This window comes from Delphinus delphis, chromosome 13, assembly GCF_949987515.2.
Source record: "Delphinus delphis chromosome 13, mDelDel1.2, whole genome shotgun sequence".
Classification (NCBI taxonomy): domain Eukaryota; kingdom Metazoa; phylum Chordata; class Mammalia; order Artiodactyla; family Delphinidae; genus Delphinus; species Delphinus delphis.
In genome coordinates this window covers 23,092,124-23,110,223 of record NC_082695.1, presented here as the reverse complement: position 1 = coordinate 23,110,223, position 18,100 = coordinate 23,092,124, and the positions used below count along the sequence as shown (strand labels likewise).

Here is an 18,100-nt window from a genome sequence, read left to right as displayed (position 1 = left end):
AGGGTAGAGAGCAGCCCCTGTGTGCGTGACAACAGGCGGTGTCACTTTCAACATGCTGTGGGGCAAAGATCGCTGTCTTCATTTCACACATGAGGATTTGAATCTGGGCCAGTCAGGTCAAGGTTTGGTGCCTTAGGCACCCAGCAAGGAATGGACCTTGCCATGTAGGGACAAGAAGCCTGGCAGGAAGAGGCGGGGCTTCTGGGCAGTGGTAGGCATGGGCGGGGCTGCCAGCTAGGCAGAAGACAGGTGGTCTGCAGGGAGCCACAGAGTGGGGCCTGCACTCGGGACCAACCAGCTGGACCCCATACCCACCACCGTAGGGAGAATGAGCGGGCAAGAGCGTGAGCTGAGCCCATCGCAGGAGAGGATGCTAGCCCAGGTGAGGTGGGGGAGAGAGCCCTACACCTGCCTCAATTTCTCCTTCTGCCCCAGAAGAGGTAGCCCCCAAGGCCCCTGAGGTTCCTCTGAGCTCCGCACTCCCGGGTCGCTTCTCAACTCTGAGGGTCTTGGTGGCCAGAGTCCACACTGGCGCTGTCCAATAGAAACATAACACAAACCACAAATGCAAGCTACATGTGTCATTTCAAATATTCTAGTAGCCACGTGAGAACAGGGAAAAGAAACAAGTAAAATCAATTTTGATCATATATTTTATTTATTTATTTTTTGGCCATGCAGCACGGCTTGCGGGACCTTAGTTCCCCAACCAGAGATTGAATCCTGGCCATAGCAGTGAAAGTGCCGAGTACCAACCAACGGACCACCAGGGAATTCCCAATAATATATTTTATTTAACCTGACAGAGCCAAATTGGTATCACTGCAACATGTAATCAATATAAAAATGATCACTGAGATTTTTTTGCACTTTTATTATTTTTTTAAATAAATTTATTTATTTATTTATTTTTGGCTGCATTGGGTCTTCATTGCTGCGTGCAGGCTTTCTCTAGTTGTGGCGAGCAGGGGCTACTATTTGTTGTGGTGCGCAGGCTTCTCATTGCAGTGGTTTCGCTTGTTGCGGAGCACGGGCTCTAGGTGCGCGGGCTTCAGTAGTTGTAGCATGCGGACTCAGTAGTTGTGGCTCGCAGGCTCTAGAGCACAGGCTCAGTAGTTGTGGCACACGGGCTTAGTTGTTCCACGGCATGTGGGATCTTCCCTGACCAGGGCTCGAACCCGTGTCCCCTGCATTGGTAGGCAGATTCTTAACGACTGCGCCACCAGGGAAGTCCCAGGGTCTGATCTCTTAACAACTTTTTTGGAGCATCAGAAAAAGGGCCGCGGGCACAGCTGGGGTCCCCAAGGCCTTGGTAGTGGCCGTGGGTGTGACAGGGACTCAATGTGCTGTTTCTCTGGACACCTTCTCTTCCTATCTCCCTCCTGGGTGGTGGCTTCTTTCTCTGCTTACCACCATCACCAAGGCCCGCCCAGGGGCACACCCACTGCCATCAGCCCAGGAACTCAGGGGGCCTATACCCAAGTCTTCCTGGGGCTCTGGGTACCTCAGCTCTTACCCAAGCCACACTGTGGTTCCCCATGTCAGGAAAGGAACACTCTGAGCAAAGCGGGTGGGAGGGTGGAGTGGGGCCTCTTTCTTCAGACACCTGGAACAGGCCCCCAGGATTCTACAACAACAGCCTGTCCCCTTGTTGCAGCTCGGAGCTTTGACCTGGAGAAATCCGATGACATGCTGCGGAAGGTGAGGGCAACGCCTCCCTGACCGGCCCTGTTTCCTACCCCAAGTCTTCTGAGATCTTCCTTTCTTCCTGTCTTCCCTCCTTCCTCGCTCCCTCCCTCTCTCTCTCCCTCCCTTCCTTCCTTCCTTTCTTTTTCTTTCTTTCTTTCATGCAATGACTGTTTATTGAGCCCCAAAGGTGAGTCTAGCTGGTGCTGGCACTGGGGAGAGTGCAGTGGTAGAAAGAGAGAGAAAAGAAACCAGATAAATAAGTAAACAAGACGCTTCCTGAGAGTGGAAAGTTTAACAAAGACAGTGGGATGGAAGGAAGTGAGGGAGGTCAGGGAGGTCTTCCTTGCTGAAGGGTGACATTTTGGCTGTGTCACGAATGCCTGAAAGGAGGCAGGCAGGTGATGATCGGAGGCTGAGGGCACAGCCGTGCAAAAGCCCTGAGGTGGAGGCAAGCTGGAGCAATCCAGGAGCACAGGAGGTTGTGTTGTAGAGAGAAAGGGGAGAGATGCAGCTGCGTGGGTGGCGCAGGCCCATGGTGGTGGCAGTGGGGTGGGGCTGCAGGCCACCATCGGAGTCTAGGTTTTTGACTAAGGAGGACTGGAAGCTAGGGGGTGAAGTCTGACTCCCAGAACTCCCTGGGAGACCATGTGGGGAATGGAGGGTGGCAAGCAGGTGGAAGGATGCAGGGAGAGGCAGCTGCACCTGTTGGCTTCACCTGTTCCTTTCTGAGATTTTTTTCCCTCCTCATCCATGTCAGACCCACGTCTCCTCTGTCCCACTCCTGTCCACATCCCCAGTTCTGTGCCCGTGGAGCCCCAGATGCCCTGGCAGGCCCGCAGTGGTTGCAGGCAGAGGGGCCTGGCCAAGTGTCCCTGGGTCCCTGCAGAGGCCTTTGGCTCGGGGGGGTCTTCGGCTCCTCCCGTGTCTCTGTAGCAGGTGAAGTTCCGGAAGCAACAGGATCTGCACAACATCCTTGCATGGCAGCCTCCAGAGGTGAGATCCCCGGCCCCCCAGCCGCCTCGGAACCCAGGTCTCCCTCAAACCCACACCCCCTCCCCAGCCCTCTCTCTCGTGCATCCAGGTTGTCAGGCTATACAACGCCAACGGCACCTGTGGCCACAACAACGAGGGCAGCCCCATGTGGTACCACATCATCAGAGGCCTGGACCTCAAGGGCCTCCTCCTCTCCATCTCCAGACAAGAGCTGCTCAGGGCCAAGTCCCAGAGCTGTGGGCTGTCCCTGAGGGAGTGTGCGAGCAGCGGAGCAAGGAGGCAAGGGTCCCACGCGGCCCTCCCAGCCCCCGGGGCAGCCACAGCCTGGCAGCCTCCAAGGCAGCCCCCAGCGCTGGGCACCCAGAACCTACCTCCCTGGTCTCCTCGGCTCCTCCCAGCACCTCTGAGCGTACACAGGGTTCAGAGGCCAGTAACCCGCTAAGTGGTCCACACTGGGGCTCACTGCCCCAAAGCCCAGCTCCACGCACCAGGCCACGCTGCTCTCTGTGGCCTCATTTGATGGAGAAAGACAGGTATTTCAGCCGCACTGGACAGAGGAGGAAACTGAGGCATGGCGACCTGCCTTCCCATGGACAGATGTGGGAAGGGCGCCCCTTGGGACGGCCCCATCCCCCTGCACCTGGCTTCCTGGCGTGAAACCTCCACGCCAGGCGGAGCCGGGATAAGCCAGGCCAGTGCCCTGGGCTCAAGCCCGGCCCCACCTCTGGTGGGGTGTGGGGGGCACTGACCCTCATGGGGGTCTCACTTCCCATCATTCCCTTGCACCTGGGGAAGAAAGTGGAGAAAATCATAGCTGTTTTCGATTTCGAGGGGCTGAGCCAGAGGCATCTGTGGAAGCCAGGAGTGGAGTTTGCCCAGGAGGTGAGGGAACCCCACCAAGGGGGGCAGGGTGTCCGCCCTCCTGGGCCTCTGTCCCTCGCTTGCTGATGTGGAGTGTGTATGGGGGGGTCCTCGCTCCGCCCACAGGTTTGCAGCTCCTTACTTGCTGTTTGCAGGGATATTTTCAAACCCACAATCTCTTGGGGCTGTGCTAAATCATACTCATCACCCCAATGTCACCATTTCAAGTCCAGCAGGTCACAACAACAGGTGACCTGCTGGACATGGTCACCAGGCCTGCCAGGGTCCCTGTCGATGCCCTTCCCTCTCATACTCCCTCCCCGCTCCTCCCTACCGGCCCCACCCCCTGCCCTTGGCTTGAGCCCCTCCCCCCATCCCATTTGCTGCTTTGTCTGGGAGGCGGCTGGAAGCTAGTCTGCTCTGAGAGCCCTAAGGAGGGAAGGGAGGCCCTGACAAGACCTGGGCCCCCCGGGGCAGCCAGCCTGCCTTTTCTTTTCTTTCTGCTCAACCCAGAATAGCAGAGAACCTAAACTTTAAAAAAGTTTAACAATCATCAAAACATACTAAATTGAGGAAGCCAGACACAAAAGGCCACATATGGTGTGATTCCATTGATAGGAAATACCCGGAATAGATAAATCCATAGAGACAGAAAGCAGACTGGTGGTTAACCAGGGCTGCAGGGAGAGGGAAAGGGTGGGGGTGGTGACTGCTAACAGGTACGGGCTTCCTTTTGGGGTGATGAGAATGTTCTGAAACTAGACAGCGGTGATGGCTGCACACCTCTGTGCATATACTGAAAACTACTGAATTGTACACTTTGAAAGGGTAAACTTTATGGTATGTAAATTCTATCCCAATTAAGAAAAAAAAGGTATGTCTTACAACTTTGAATCTTTCTTATGCTAAAAGTTTTTGTTTCTGAAGCTGAACTATTGTCTAAACCACATGGAGGGGAACCTTCCAGAGTCCTGAGGGGGATTTTCTTACTCTGCAGTAGATGGGGTCACCCCCTTGAAATCTGTCAAGAATTTTGCACTAGTGGCTTCAGGAGGGTCTGTGACTGGGACCCAACAAACTGGAAAGCAGCAGCTTCTCTTGTCTGGGTGGGTTCTGGGTGTCTGGGGGGCCTTGGGAGCCTTAAGGGGGCAGCATTTAGGCACCTGTAGCTTGTGCACTGACCTGAGTTTGGCCTCACAGTTTCTCACAGCACTCGAGGCAAATTACCCTGAGATTTTGAGGAATATAATTGTTGTGAGAGGTGAGTGAACCAGCCCGGGATATGCTGAGTGGGGGGCAGGGGATGTGGAGGCAACAAGGCAGGGAACTGAGACCCCAGGAGACCCTGAAACAGTGCCTTTCTCAGCTTCCAAGCTGTTCCCAGTGGCCTTCAACCTGATCAAGCCGTACATAACTGAGGAGATGCGCAGGAAGGTGGTGATTCCTGGAGATGAGTGAGCAGCTCTGGCCTCCTCTGCAGCCCAGAGCCTGAGCTGGGGGCTGCCCCTCTGCAGACCTGACAGCTCCTGCATCCGAGGGCACCAGGCTCGGGGACCCACTCCTCCAGACCCACTGCTCTGGAGGACCCACTCCATTATGGCATCAACGTTGAGGCCAATGAGTCCACCTGCCAGAGGGCAGAGGGGCCAGGAGGGGTCCGTCCCCGGGGGCACCAGGAGGATGTGGGAAATAGGGGGAGGGAGCCATATGGCACCGGACAGCCCTGGGCTTGGCCCAACTGCCCTCAGTCGAGCCTCCCCGATCCCACATGGGACCCCACTTTCGCCCCCACAGACAGCTGGAAGCAAGAGCTGCCTAAGTTCACCAGCCCCGACCAGCTGCCTGTGGAGTTTGGGGGGACCATGACTGACACCGATGGCAACCCCAAGTGCCTGACCAAGGTACAGGTGCCCAGAGGATGGGGAGGGAGGGGAGACAGCCATGGTCTAGTGCCCTCTCACTCACCCTCGCCCACAGATCAACTACGGGGGCGAGGTGCCCAGGAGCTACTACCTGCGCGACCAGGTGAGGGTGCAGTACAAGCACCAGGTGACCGTGGGCCGAGGCTCCTCCCTGCAGGTGGAGAACGAGATCCTGTTCCCAGGCTGTGTGCTCAGGTAGGGATGGCGGCCACTCCACACCTGGGCATGGTTGGGAGGGGCCCAGAGCCCAGGCAGGTGGTTGTCAGTGGGGCCCTGTCCCCTACAGGTGGCAGTTCGCATCGGACGAGGTGGACATAGGCTTCGGGGTTTTCCTGAAGACCAAGATGGGGGAGCGGCAGCGGGCCGGGGAGATGATGGAGGTTCTGCCCAGCCAGCGCTACAACACCCACCTGGTGCCCGAGGACGGGAGCCTCACCTGCCTCCAGGCCGGCGTCAGTAAGATCTATAGGGTTCGCTGGAGTCATTTTCCTCCTCATGGCGGAGAAATGATCTGACATCTCTTGCGAGTCTGACCTCTCTGTTTGCTCCTATTTCCAGATCTCAGGGAGGGTGTGGGAGTCTGTGCTAGCTCCTAGATCCCACAGGCACCAGGGACATTGGTTTCAGGTGTTGGATCTTATGAGTGGCCCCCAGGTGTGGATACAAGGGCAGAGACACATGGTGGAGAGCACGGTTCACAGCCGTGGACTCAGCTCCTGGAAAGTCTCCTCACTGCACTCAACAGGCTAAGTAAGACACAGCTGGAAAACAGCCATGGGCTCAGCATCAGGGCTCCCAGCCTGTCCACATGTGTGGACCACCCCACTTTGGGAATCCTGAGGAGATGACTCTTCCAGGTTTTTGTTCCCCCATTCCCAGGCCTCCCAGGCCAGATGCAGTTTGGTCCGCTTTAGCAGAAGCGACGTTGCCCAGGACCACTGCTGACCTCCCACCTCTGTGGGGAACAGAGCTAGGAGAAGGGAAACCCAAAGCTGATCTCCCCTGGAGAAGAGAGTGAGTTCTGCTAATGCTTTAGTTCATCCACATCTAGTTCATCTTCGTGGCAAAGGGAGAATTAGAAGGGTGGAGACAGAGAAATCTGGATGAGTCACTACGTCCCAGCATTCATGTTGGACCTTGGTGTCAAACAAAACGCCTCTAAAAAAGGCATGATGAGAATGAGGCTGATGGAACTCAGCCCTCTCTTCTGGCGAAAGCAGGGCTCCCCTCTGGGTGGGAACATCAGGATAAGGGAATCCCAGTCCCTCCCCTCCCTTGCTCTGGAATCGTAAGTCTTACCAACCTCTAAGCCCATTTCCTTATCCATAAAATGGGGGTGGTAGTGCCTTCTGTGGGATTGCTTTGAGGATTCAGGGAGCTGTGAGCACCGATGCAGTGCCCGTAGACGGGGCTGATGCACGCTGCTGGTGGTTACCATTATTCCTTTGGTTGGCAGAAGCATCGGCCAAGGAGATATCCGGGAGTGATGGGCTGGGGCAGACACTCCAGCCCCACCCACAGTTCTGGGCGGCCCACTCCCAAGGGCACTGGGCGTGCAGATGTGCCAGGCTCGCTTTGCTTGCTTACTTCTCCGTCCTTGCAGACGTCCTGCGCTTTGACAACACCTACAGCCTGATGCATGCCAGGAAGGTCAGCTACACTGTGGAGGTGCTGCTCCCCGACAAAGCCTCCGAGGAGAAGATTCAGAGTCTCGAGGCAACAAGACAGTCCCCACTGCAATGAAGACCCTGGGCGCCCCTGTGCCTGTGCTCTCCAACCCCTTAGCACCCCTCCCTGTCCCCTGACCCTGCCTGCCGCCCCCAGGAAGGGCGGTGCTGGAGGTGACTGCAGAGAGCCACCCACCTCAGCCATCACCATCTCAGCTCCTTGTGGGCCAACCTGGCTCTGTGGCCGAGCAGGAAGGGGAACCCTGGTGCATAGGCCACGCTGAGGAGTCAGACGGACACCCCATCCCCTGTTCGCAGAAAATGAGGATGAGAACCCTGAGGATAAGCTTGTGTCCACTGAGGAAGGGTCCTACCTGCAGAAGCTGCCCTTGTGTCCCTCCTGACAAGGTCCCCCCCATCCCAGGGCTCACCCACACCTGGCATCGTGGTTGGAGGACATGCGCATGAGCACCAGGGCCTGCAGGGAGCACAGCCTCAGGCCTGAAGAGCAGGGAAGCCCCATTCTCCACATGCAGGGGGTCAGCAGGGATGGGCAGGGCCAGCTGTAAACAGCTGGGTGGAAGGACGGGCAGGGCTGAGAGTCTCGGTTCTGACAGAGCATCAACCCTCCAGGGCTGTTCTACTGCATTTGGAGGGAAAATCAGAAACAGAGAGCGAGAGCCGGCAGGAACAACCATCAGGAGGAAGAGCCGCGCTCAGCCTTACGCAGAGCTGAGTGGGTGTGACTGAGTCTCCGGGGAATTCCCAGTGTCTCCCCACCCCCAGCCTGCTGTGATCCAGCCCACCTTCAACTTGGGTTCTTTCCGGCTCTGATGGGGGCTGGGACCGAAGCAAAGCTGGAGGGAGGTGGAATGAACATACTGGGGTGCAGGGTGGAGCTGCCCTCCCAGGGTGCTCATCCTGGACTCTGACTTGCTTCTTGGAGAACCATCAGGTTTTTCCTCCATCTTTGTGTCTCACCAAGGGGACAGCTGAAGGCTGGCTGCCAACCCCCCTCCTCCCCCACCCCAAATGCAACTCAGTAGCTGGCCAGTGAAGGCTTCATTTCTCAATGGCTGGCCCTCCTGGACACCACAGCCCACAGTCAGGACCGCTGCTGGCCGCACTGCACCCAGCAGGGCAGCCCATGCCTGGAAGTGAGCCGAGGAAGCCGCTGAGATGTCTGTGCCTCTGTGGTTGACTCTAGGTGGCAATGAAGCCCTCAGCCTGGGCCTGGGAGCCCAGGCTTTGCTGCCCTGCCCCCTTCACCCTGCTCCCTGCCCTCTGGCTGGGCCAGGCCACTGGCCCCCAGCACCTCTGAAGACCCAACCCCAGGGTGGCTCGGCCCTCGGCTCTGGATCCCTGCACCTGTACTACTGTCCCACGGGGTGGAGTGCTGGCCACCCAGGTGATGTCCCCGGGAGTGAGTGGTCAGACGTACGTGTAAAAGGGGTCCTTGCTGCAAAGCATTAGCATCCTGGCTGCCCAGGCCCTTCCCAGGGACCGGAAGCCTCCGCAAGCCCCACTATCCAGGTGCTTTACCAGCAAGAAGCCCAGCTCTGGTCCCTTTCCCACTCTCAGATTCTGTGCTCTCATCTTCTCCAGTTAATAAGAGGTTTCTCGATCTCCCAAAGCCTGTTTTAGACAAGAGCATGATGAGGCTTGGGAAGGTGGGATCTTCCGGTGAGCCAGGTGAGGTCCTTGGGTCCCCAGCCCTCCATCCACCACGAGTGATGGAGCACAGAGTCTGAGCAGAGGTTCTGCTGCTATAAAAAGCAAACTAAATAAAACCAAATGCCATAAGCCAGCGCCACGAGGCACTCCTGGCCCAACAGTGTTTGAATAGTTTGGCAAGAAAAAAACTGCATACCAGCACCAAAGAGATGGCCTGAGGCTGTCAGGCAAAAATCACATGACATTTCTGTGTCCAAGGTCCTCTCCTGCATCCCAGATGTGGCAGGCTTTCCCGTCACCCCAGTTGCACTGCACAGCCACCCTCTGTGCAGCCTCCCAGATGCAGGGATATCCAGAGCCCCCAGAGGTCCTGGCTTCCCAGGGCCATCTTCCCACTGCCCATGGCAGGCTATGGAGGGCACGGCCAACTGGGGCTGGGAGGACCCTGTGCCAGGTTTCACTGCTCCCAGCTGTTGTCATGATGGGGGCTCACAGTGCCTTACTCCCACCTTCATGCCCCCCACGTAAAGACAAGGGGTTCATAGATGTGAACAATGACCCTTGCCTTTCTAACCACTCATAGCCAACTTCCCACCATCAGCACTGCCTCATGTGGTTTTCTTGCAGGCAGCAAAGACTCCTCTGCACAGGGGTTTCCCAAGGCTCTGACCACAGAGAATTTATACAAATATGGCTGTGATAAGGGGGTCAGGTGTGGGCACCAGCGACACTGAATCCCAGAGCTGGCAGAGCACACTTCTGTTAAGCCGGCAGGGCAGCAGTCACCTGCAGAGGTGAGAGCAGAATCTCCTACCTGGCAAGGGGGGAGGGGCACTTTGGGAGATAGAAAGGGAGCATGTCTTCAGCAACCTCCATCCCTGTGTCTTAACACTTTAAGAAAAAAAAAGGTGTGTGGGGGGGAATTCCCTGGCCGTCCAGTGATTAGGACACCATGCTTTCACTGCCAAGGGCCCGGGTTCGATCCCTGGTCGGGGAACTACGACCCTACATGACCCTGCATGCTGCGCAGCAAGGCCAAAAAGAATTTTTTTAATTTAAAAAATAATAAATTAAAAAAAAAGGAAGTAGCCAGAAAGGGGCTGTTTACCTGAAGCTTGTTTCTTTGTTTATCCATTCATTCATCAACGGTTATTGAGTGTCTGCCCAGCGCCAGGTACTGCAGGCCCTGGGGACCTCGGGGAGACTGGGCTGACGCTAATAGGAAGCTCACCTATATTGAGGGAGGCAGAAGTGACTCCAATGATTATCAAGTGGACGTGTCATCACCACATGTGCTTGGAGGGGCAGAAGCCAAATTCTAGGGGAGCTCTCAGCAAAGAAGCCTGATGGGGAATCATGTACTTTGTCCAAGGAAGGGACCCTTGAAGGGAGAACTGAGAGATGTGGGAGGGTGACCAGGTGCGGACGAGTCTTCCAGACTGAGGAATGGGGTGAGGGTGGCTGTGGGGTATTTGAGGCCGGAGGGGTGCCGGAAGGGCTCTTGGGTGGCGCTCTCTGATGTTTACGATTTCTTTGCGAACAACTGTGTGTACACATTTGATAATTATTAATAAAACCATTTTATAAGGCACAATACAAAACAGCCGTGTTGTTTGTCAGGAAAGAATGGCAGAATCTTGGCAGGAGGCCACAGATCAAAACTTACTCAGAATGAGGTGGTTGGAAATACCCAGGCCTCACCTGTCCAGAGGAACGGAGGCGGGGCCTCCCGGTCCCAGCACATCTTCTGGGATGGAAAGCCCCACAATCTTCTGGTGGCGGGAGAGGGGGGGGATGCAGGTGAGGGACCTATAAGGGTTTTTTCAATGCAGTTGGAAAGGCTCTCCTGCCCCCCAAATTTCCACCCCAGTCCAGCTCACCTTCCAAGAGTCCAGGTTGGAGAGGACACCACTGTGGGACAGTCACGGCTTCACCAGAGTTCCATGGCACAGCATTCCACAGTTTGCACAGCCCCTTTACATGCAACCCTGAAGGAGATGGGAATTATAGCCCCATTTTACAGGTCCAGTAACCAGAAAGGATGGGCTCGCCTAGTCGTGCTCTTGTCCTGGAGTTGAAGGCAGGCTGGGTGAGCAGCCCAATAATAACCATAAAAGCCAACACTACTGATTGCTTACCATGTGCCAGGTGGTGGGTGATGTACCTTATTGGCCTCTTCTAACCATCCCATTAACCTTATAAGAAGGGAATGTTATTAGCCCCAATTTACAGATGAGAAATCTGAGACTCAAGCTCACATAGCACATTTGAGAGGAAGCCAAGATTCAAACCCAGTTACACAAGCCGGTGTTTCAGCACCATACATTTTTTAACTATTAGAGAATTATTTTCTCAATGTTGGGAGAGGAATTACAGCTGCTCGGCAGTTTGTTTGCAATCACCCCCAGACTCAGCCTCCCCCACAGTAGTCTTGGGCACTCCATGTTGCCCAAGAATGGCAATGAAATCAGAGACCAGTTTGGCATGAAGAACTTGGAACACTGCATGCCCTTAGGGTACACCCTGGTATTGTGAGAAAGGGTGTGCTAGCTCCAGCCCTGGACAGTGTACAAGCTTCTCCACTTTGCAGCCTCCTTAATAATCCTCCCCCATGCTCCTATCACCATAGCAACCCATTCCTATGGTAAGCAACAAGGGCATCTTGGCAGAAAACATAAGGGGAAAGCTTCATAACAATGGATTTGGCAATGATTTCTTGAAAATGACACCAAACACAAGAAACAATAACAAAATAAGCAATAGATGAATTGGACTTCATCAAAATTTAAGACTTTTGTGATTTAAAGGACCTATCAACAGAGTGAAAAGGCAACCCACAAAATGAGAGAAAATATTTGTAAATCGTATATCTGATGAGATTAAAATCCAGAATATATAAAGGACTCCTACAAGTCAATAATAACAACAACAACAGCAACAAAAACTCATTTAAAAATGAGTAAAGGGGACTTCCCTGACAGTCCAGTGGTTAAGACTACACGTTTCCACTGCAGGGGGCACAGGTTCCATCCCTGGTCAGGGAACTGAGATCCTGTGTGCTGTGCTGTGTGGCCAAAAAAAAAAAAAAGGGCTTCCCTGGTGGTGCAGTGGTTAAGAATCCACCTGCCAATGCAGGGGACATGGGTTCAAGCCCTGGTCTGGGAAGAGCCCACATGCTGCAGAGCAACTAAGCCCGTGCGCCACAACTACTGAGCCTGCACTCTTAGAGCCCACGCCACAACTACCGAAGCCCGTGTGCCTAGAGCTTGTGCTCTGCAACAAGAGAAGCCACCGCAGTAAGAAGCCCGTGCGCCCGCAAGGAAGAGCAGCCCCCGCTCACCGCAACTAGAGAAAGCCCACGGGCAGCGATGAAAACCAAATGCAGCCAAAAATAAATTTAAAAATTAAAAAAAACAATAAAAATGGGTAAAGGACTTAAATAGACGTTTCTCCAAAGAAGATATACAAATGGGCAACAGCACATGAAAAGATGCTGAACATTACTAATTATCAGGGAAATCAAATCAAACCCACAATGAGACACCACCTCACACCCCTGAGGAGGGCTATTATCAAACAACAGAAAATAGTAAGCATTGGTGAGGACATGAAGAAACTGGAACCCTTGTGCATGGCTACAGGGAGTGTAAAATGGTGCATCCACTATGTAAAACAATATGATAGTTCCACAAAAAAATTGAACATAGAATTACCTTATGATCCAGAAATTCTACTTTTGGCTATATACCCAAAAGAACTGAAAGCAGGGACTTGAACAGATATTTGTATACCAATGTTCATAACAGTTTTATTCATAATAGTTAAAAGATGGAAACAACTGAAGTATCCATTAACAAATGAATGGATATGGACTAATCAAAATAAGGCACATGCAAATGGACAAATGTTGCATGATAGTACTTACAAGAAGTACCTAGAGTAGTCAAATTCATAGAGACAGAAAGTAGGATGGTGGTTGCCAGTGTTACTGGCCCTTTCTAGTCGGGTCCCAACAGGGGTCCCTCTACCTGGTGTCATTTGAGCCAAAAGATTGAGACCGAGTTTGGTTGTGAAGCAAAGGAAAGCTTCGTTCTTTGATCAAAGAATGGAGAGGTGTGAGCTTGGTCTAGAGTACTCTCCATCAGGCCCTCCCCAATAGGCCCTCAGCGGGGCTGCTGTATAGGGCTCTCGTCAGTGGGAAGGGGGCGGGGTTTTCACGGGTCTGGCGCAGGCGTGTTGCTCACGGCTCCAGACCGCCGTGCTGGGCGTAGCATCTCTGCGCACGGCCCCCTGCCGCCATCTTGAATTGAGTGTTCTCTCAGCACTTCTGCACGTGGCCCACCGAGCTGAGGTGTCCGTGCAGCCATTTTGCACCAGGAACTCTGGTCTGAAGTGCCGGCTGCACGGCCTCTGCAGGCGGCCCCCTGTGAGCGAGTGAAACGAGAGTAAGAGCAGAGGAAAAGAAGAAGAAAGGTTAGACTTTATTTTATTACCCAGATTCTATTTTTATTTCCCGAGAATTGTTCACGGGCTTTGCCGGTGACACCAGGGGCTTGTGGGGAGGGAGAAATGGGAAGTTACTGTTTAATGGATACAGAGTTTCCGTTTGGGAAGATGAAAAAGTTCTGGAACTGGATGGTGGTGATGGTTGCACAACAATGTGAATCTACTTAATGGCACTGAACTGTACTTTTAAAAATGTCAATTTTTTGTTTTTGTTTTTTGCGGTCCGCGGGCCTCTCACTGTTGTGGCCTCTCCCGTTGCGGAGCACAGGATCCGGACGCGGAGGCTCAGCGGCCAGGGCTCACGGGCCCAGCCACTCCGCGGCATGTGAGATTCTCCCGGGCCGGGGCACGAACCCGTGTCCCCTGCATCAGCAGGCGTACTCCCAACCACTGCGCCACCAGGGAAGCCCCTAAAAATGCCAAATTTTATGTTAGGAGTATTTTACCACAATTTTTAAAAAAAGTTAAAAAAAACCAAAGACCTAAATGTAAGAGCTAAAACGTAAAACTCTCAGAAGAAAACATGGAGGTAAATCTGAAACAGGAAAGAAGGGATCAGGGCACAACCTTTAAAAGAATGACTTAGCCATTGTGGATACGACGTAAACTGGTTAGAACTGACTAGGCCCAAGCTGGCAGAAGATTCGACTTCCAGTTGACCTTGAGCCTCATTGTGTGCTCATTGTAAATATTAGCATACGCTAAACAACATGCTCACAGGCGCCATGACAGTTCCAAGGCCAAAAAGTGGGTGGTGGCCCAATTCCTGGAAATCTCCGCCCTTCTCCAAAATCATTGGAAAAATCCTCCCACTCATTAGCCTATGAAATTTCCCAGACCATAAAAACTAACCACTGCATATTTTGGGGCCACTTTCAATCCTTTCTGTCTATGGAATGTGTATCTCCCAGGGCGTCTCACCTTCTGAGATGGTCCACACTCTGTGTGTCTCTTTTTTTTCTAATTTATTTATTTATTTTGGCTGCGTTGGGTCTTCGTTGCTGCACGCGGGCTTTCTCTAGTTGCGGCGAGCGGGGTTTACTCTTCGTTGTGATGCGCAGGCTTCTCATTGCAGTGGCTTTTCTTGTTGTAGAGCACGGTCTTTAGGCTCACGGGCTTCAGTAGTTGTGGCACACGGGCTCAGTAGTTGTGGCTCACGGGCTTAGTTGCTCCACGGCATGTGGGATATTCCCGGACCAGGGCTCGAACCCGTGTCCCTTGCATTGGCAGGCAGATTCTTAACCACTGTGCCACCAGGGAAGTACCTGTGTGTCTCTTTTTGAATTACGGTTTTCTCTGGGTATATGCCCAGTAGTGGGATTGCTGGGTCATATGGTAATTCTATGTTTAGTTTTTTAAGGAACCTCCGTACTGTTCTCCATAGTGGCTGTATCAATTTATATTCCTACCAACAGTGCAGGAGGGTTCCTTTTTCTCCATGTGTCTCTCTCAATTAACCTACTTCTTACCTATCGCTTTGCCTCTCACTGAATTCCTTATGCGCTGAGGCAAAGAGAACCTGAGCTTCATTAAGTCCTAAGACCAGGCATGTGATTTCAGTTAAAAGACAAGTGGGTTTGAGTCCCAGCCCATGGGTTCAAGTCCCAATCTTAGTTTTAGCTGGGTTTGAATACCATCTGAGGTGTGATTGAGTTCAAGTCCCAGTCTGATCTGAGTTGTGCTGTTTCAGCCAATCTGAGACCAGGTGTGAGGTTTCAAGTCTACGTGACCTTGGATTTGGCAGTGCTTTTTTAGATATGACACCAAAAGCATAAGCAATAAAAGAAAAAGTAGATAAGTCAGCCTTCATCAAAATTTAGAACTTTTGTGTGTCACAGGACACTGAAGAAAGTGAAAAGACAACCCACAGAATGGAAGAAGATATTTTCAAATTATATATCTGATAAGGGATTAAAATCCAGAATATATAGAGAATTCTTACATGTCAACAATAAAAAGACAACCCAATTTAAAATTAGGTAAAGACATTTTAAAATTTTGAATAGATGTTTCTCCCAGAAGATATGCAGATGGCCAATAAGCTCATGAAGAGATACTCAAGAGCTTTAGTCATTAGAGAAATGCAGTTCAAAACCACAATGAGATACCACGTGACACCCACTAGGATGGCTATAATAGCAAAATAAGAAAACAGAAAAGGAGCCCTCACACATTGTTAGGGAGTATATAAAATGATGCAGCCACTTTGGAAGACAGTTTGCCAGTTTCTCAAAAGGTTGAACATAGAATTACTATATGAGCCAGTAATTCCACTCCTAAAGATACACCCAAGAGAAGTGAAAACATGTTTTTACAAAAACTTGTACAGGGCTTCCCTGGTGGCGCAGTGGTTGAGAGTCCGCCTGCCGTTGCAGGGGACACGGGTTCGTGCCCTGGTCCGGGAAGATCCCACATGCCGCGGAGCGGCTGGGCCCGTGAGCCATGGCTGCTGAGCCCGTGAGCCATGGCTGCTGAGCCTGCACATCCGGAGCCTGTGCTCTGCGACGGGAGAGGCCACAACAGTGAGAGGCCCGCGTACCGCAAAAAAAAAAAAAAAAAAAAACTTGTACAAAATCTTTTCATAGCAGCATTATTCATAATAGCCAAAAAAGTGGAAATAACCTAAATGTCCATCCACTGATGAATGGGTAAACAAAATATGGTATATTTATGCAAAAGAATATTATTCAGCCATAAAAAGGAATGACATAACTGGTACCTGCTACAACCTGGATGAACCTTGTACACATGATGCTAAGTTAAAGAAGCCAGTCACAAAAGATCACATACCGCATGTGATTCGCTTTCTATGAAATATCCAGAATAAGAAAATCTATAGAGATGGAAAATAGCTTAGTAGTTGCCAGAGGCAAGAGCAGGGGTGCAGGAAATGGGGAATGACTGCTAAAGGGTACAGCTGTTTTCGGGGGGTAATGAAAATGTCCTGCAATTAAGCAGTGGAGTTGGTTGCACAACTTTGTAAATATACTAAAAATCACTGAATTGTACACTTTAAGAATGGTGAACTTACGATATGTGAATTATACCATATTTTAATTTAAAAAGGAGATGAAACTGCCCAAGGGTAAAAGAGGGAAGGCAGACGGTCCCAGGGCGCAGCTGAGATCATCACTGGGGCTCCGACAAGGCGCCCCTCCCCGCCTCCCATCCCCGCAATTCCCCTCTCCTGTCAGCCACCCCACCTCATCTCACTGTGCCCTGAACCCCACTCCCACTTGCCTCGTCCCAGCCACGTTTGCCCCATGGTGAGGCTCCTTCACCCCTGGGGCCCCCTCTGTACTCACCCAGCTGGTTCTGGTAGGACGGCATTTCACATTTCCTAGTAACCAACCCCCAGAAAGGAGGGGTTCCTGGGTGTGGACTGGGTGGCCCCGTCTATCCCCCTGAGGTTGTTTGCTGGTGTCCTGGTTGTAGACATGGTCCCCTGAGAGCCTGACAAACTAGGACTTGGAGAAGACCGAAACGGTGGGTGGGGGTGGGGGTGGTTCTCCTCTGCCGAGGCCTTTGTTTCAAGAGAGGGAAATGAATTGTCCTGGCCTCAAAATACCCTGCAGTCGGAGGTGGGTGGATCCAGGCTTCCTAACACACAATGGATCTTAGACCTTTTATCGAGCACTTACTGTCTTCTAGGCACAGTGTTAAGCCCTCCGGGGGAAGGCACATCTGGGCAGTAGCTCCACTACAGGTTCCAGAGTCAGACAGGCTTGGGTTCAAATCCTGGCTTCCCATTTCCTGGCTGTGTGACTTCAGAAAAGTTTCTTTATCTCTCTGATCTTTCATATCTTTGACTGTAAAATGGAGATACCCCTACCTGTTTCCAAATGGTTTGATACCAATGTAATGTTCTCAGCACAGAGGAAATGCTCAACAAATGGGAGACTGTGAGTTCTGTGTAGGCAGGGACCCAATCCATCTTGTTTACTGTAACATCCTCAGCTCTGCCCTCCTTGTGCTTTCCACTTGCCCACCTCCACACCTTGGCCCATGCCGTCCCCTCCACTTGGGATGCCTTTTCCTCTACCCCAATCTCCACTAATCGACATCCTCCTTTTCTTCAAGGTCTGGCTCAATGCCACCTACATCCTATTGGGGTGACTTCTGTGCCTGGGTCCTCTCCCTGATTAAGGTGGAGGCCCCCAGAGCTGAGATGGCCTCCAGTGTGACAGCAGAGTGGTTAATTGCATGGGCTTAGCTCTGGATAAGATACTTAACTTCTCTCTACCTCAGTTTGCTTGTCTGTAAAATGGGCTTAATAATGGTAGCTAATCCCAGGGGGGCTCTGAGGTTTAAATGAGGTGATGCTTTTGTTTTTTTTTGGCCTCACCATGAGGCATGTGGGATCTTAGTTCCCCAACTAGGGATTGAACCTGCATCCCCTGCAGTGGAAGTGCAGAGTCTTAACCACTGGACCACCAGGGAAATCCCATTGTTTTCTTTTCTTTTTGGCTATGCTGTGTGGCATGCAGGATCTTAGTTCCCCAACCAGGGATCAAACCCGTGCCCCCTGCATTGGGAGTGGGGAGTCTTAAGCATTGAACCACCAGGGAAGTCCCACAAGGTGATGCACTTAGAGTGGAGCCTGGCATGTAGTAAGCCTCCAATAAATGCAGTAGATCTGTGCTAATATGGTAGCCACAAGCCACATGGGGCAATCTATTATAAAATTAATCAAAATTTAACTTATTTAAAACTTGAGTTCCTCAGTCTCACTAACCACATTTCACATGTGACAACTGGCTACCAGTGATGTCCAATAGGACACAGCCC

At 52.2% G+C, this 18,100-nt stretch overlaps 1 protein-coding gene across 2 annotated transcripts; it reads left to right on the top strand.

Annotated features, from left to right (window-relative positions):
- The first annotated feature begins 1,662 nt into the window (after nucleotides 1-1,662).
- On the top strand, nucleotides 1,663-7,208 carry LOC132436532 (putative SEC14-like protein 6). 2 transcript variants are annotated; one of them, XM_069541348.1, is made up of 10 exons: nucleotides 1,663-1,701; nucleotides 2,623-2,682; nucleotides 2,771-2,959; nucleotides 3,469-3,564; nucleotides 4,744-4,804; nucleotides 4,910-4,997; nucleotides 5,342-5,444; nucleotides 5,521-5,660; nucleotides 5,752-5,921; nucleotides 7,069-7,208. In XM_069541348.1, exons 1-10 carry the CDS (start codon nucleotides 1,690-1,692, stop codon nucleotides 7,206-7,208), a joined length of 1,059 nt encoding a protein of 352 aa, XP_069397449.1. In that variant the 5' UTR covers nucleotides 1,663-1,689. The 2 variants fall into 2 exon arrangements, with proteins under 2 accessions (XP_069397449.1, XP_059885433.1); XM_060029450.1 differs by having other exon boundaries at nucleotides 1,690-1,701; nucleotides 7,025-7,101.
- The last annotated feature ends 10,892 nt before the right edge of the window (nucleotides 7,209-18,100 follow it).